Below are 2,106 nucleotides of genomic sequence, written 5' to 3'. Positions count from 1 at the left end.
TTTTATTCATGATTCAGTCTGAACCATGCTTGTGTTTACACTGCTATTCACAAGGCTTGTGGATTTAAGTAAGACCTTCTGCCTTCCAACAGACAGCTGTTGGGCGTGAAGACCATGTGACGGCAACACTTGCAAATTTCAGAGGTACAGTTGTGAAATACCAATGGGTATTCCCCAGCTAGGCACAAATAAAGTAGAAATTCTAAAGTCAGTTAACAATAAAGTTAGTTTGGGCAGACGGTAGGAGGGAATAAGCATTTATTAAGTGCCTACTATGTACCAGGCACTCTTAAGTGCTTTATAAATATCATCTTATTTGATCTTCACAACATCCCTGGGAAGCAGGTGCTATTTTCTTCATTTTACAGTAGAGGAAACTGAGGCAGACAGCAGTGAAGTGACACAGCTAGGAAGTATCTGAGGTTGGATTTGAACTCAGGTGTCCTCCATCCACTGAGCCACCTAGCAGCCTTTAGAGAGACTATAAACAGAATTAGTCTTCTATTTATCAAACAATTAAGTGCTTACTCTGGGAGTCAAAGACCAAGAGAAAAACGGCCCTTCTCTGCCCTCTGGCAGCTTGCTTACTTCCATTTGGCTGGACTTTGTTTCTGGGCTTTGCTCATTGCTTCCCCCGATACAGCGAGGACCTGGCCCCCTCGGTCAGCAGGTAGCCAGTTCCTGGCTTCCTCTTCTGTCTACATTGCTGCTAGAATTCACTTTTTTCCTTTCTGCTAAGCTCTTGTAATCCAGTCCTCCCCCGAGTCTGGGGGTGGGTGAGTGTGGTGGGAGTAAGGGAAGTCTGGTCCTGTCTGTCCTCTGGTTCCTGTCCCCCCTGTGGCCTTGCTGTTGCCATGTCCCCTGCCCTGCAGTGACACATTTTCCCAGTATTTATTTGGCTGGCCTCCTCTCCTCCAGAGCAGCCAAACTCCCCTCAACTTGTGTTTTTGTTTGTGAAGGAATGATGATGAACTCTTCCCCAGCAACCCCGATAGTGGAGAAGAATCCAGCCACCCACGAGTCCTGCCTCCCCGTTAAAGACCCCCAGCCACCTTCGCCCCTGGAGTGGCGACAGATTGTCAGGTCGCTGGCACCGAGTGGGTTACGAGGGTGGCTCAGTGGAGAGGGCATTCGTGATTTAATAGCGTCATGGTCACTGCTCTCGTACCCCAAAATTTGTACAACAGGAGGCTGTGGATGAAAAGGGAGATCAATTATATTGAGTGATGACAGACTCCCGCAGAGAGAGAAGGGGAGATGGTGTCGTCACCTGCCTTGTGACTAAGAAATTGCTTTTCTTAATTGTATAGAACAGCCAAACTCCCGGGGATGTAATTCATTCTTCTTAAGCTTGCAGGGGAAAATCGAAAGTAAAGATAAAGCTGAGCGAAGGAAGGCCACCAACCCAAACAGCAGCCACGGAACTGGCCACGTCCACCTGGAACAAACAGGTGGCATCAGACGGTGATCTAGAGCCTCCCTGTATGCTGGGGTTGGAGTTCAGCTGACCACCTGGTCCCTGGACCCCTGGAGGGGTTCCTGTCGTCAGGAGACGTCAGGCCGATGCCCCGGCCCCTCCGCTGATGTGGGCCAGGGGTCTAGGCCGGATGGACGTGGCTCAGTGCCATTACCCTTGGCTATCAGACCTTCGCCCCAGAGCCGGAGAACCGTAATCCCATTTAGACCATTCCCATGTAATTAGCTAAGGCCATAGGAGGACTTTAAAGGAGGGACTGAATCTCTCTCTGGTGGGTGACAGACAGAGCTATTTTGTTAATCAGAAATTTGTAAGTATGGGTCTGTGAGGTATCGCTCCTGTTATCTCATACATTTTTAATGAAAATGTATTTATTTGTATATATGCAGATACACACAAATATGTGCACACACAAATATACGTGTGCATATGCATATACATGCTGTCTCCCCTGATAGAATGGAAGGAAACTCCTAGGGGACAGAACCTTAAATTTCTGTTTTTGTGCAGTGTCTTCCTTAGAAGTTGAGTCTAATACTTTTGTTTTACCATTCCCAGTACCTCATTTTTAAGTGCAAATATATTTATTTGAATATGTGTATGTGTGTGTATATATATATATATATATA

General features: G+C 46.8%; 1 protein-coding gene across 1 annotated transcript in view; it reads left to right on the top strand.

Annotated features, from left to right (window-relative positions):
• Nucleotides 1–967: 967 nt before the first annotated feature.
• Nucleotides 968–2,106, top strand: part of RFTN1 (raftlin, lipid raft linker 1) — a 156,461-nt gene continuing 155,322 nt past the window's right edge. Inside the window, exons 1-3 of the mRNA XM_027871938.1 lie at nucleotides 968–1,083; nucleotides 1,358–1,492; nucleotides 1,550–1,669. Coding sequence (XP_027727739.1) covers nucleotides 968–1,083; nucleotides 1,358–1,492; nucleotides 1,550–1,669 — 371 coding nt within the window. The remainder of the gene's footprint in view (nucleotides 1,084–1,357; nucleotides 1,493–1,549; nucleotides 1,670–2,106) is intronic.

This window comes from Vombatus ursinus, unplaced genomic scaffold, assembly GCF_900497805.2.
Source record: "Vombatus ursinus unplaced genomic scaffold, bare-nosed wombat genome assembly UNPS02014799.1, whole genome shotgun sequence".
Lineage (NCBI taxonomy): Eukaryota > Metazoa > Chordata > Mammalia > Diprotodontia > Vombatidae > Vombatus > Vombatus ursinus.
Note: the sequence above shows the minus strand (reverse complement) of the source record. Positions and strands in the feature narration are given on the sequence as shown.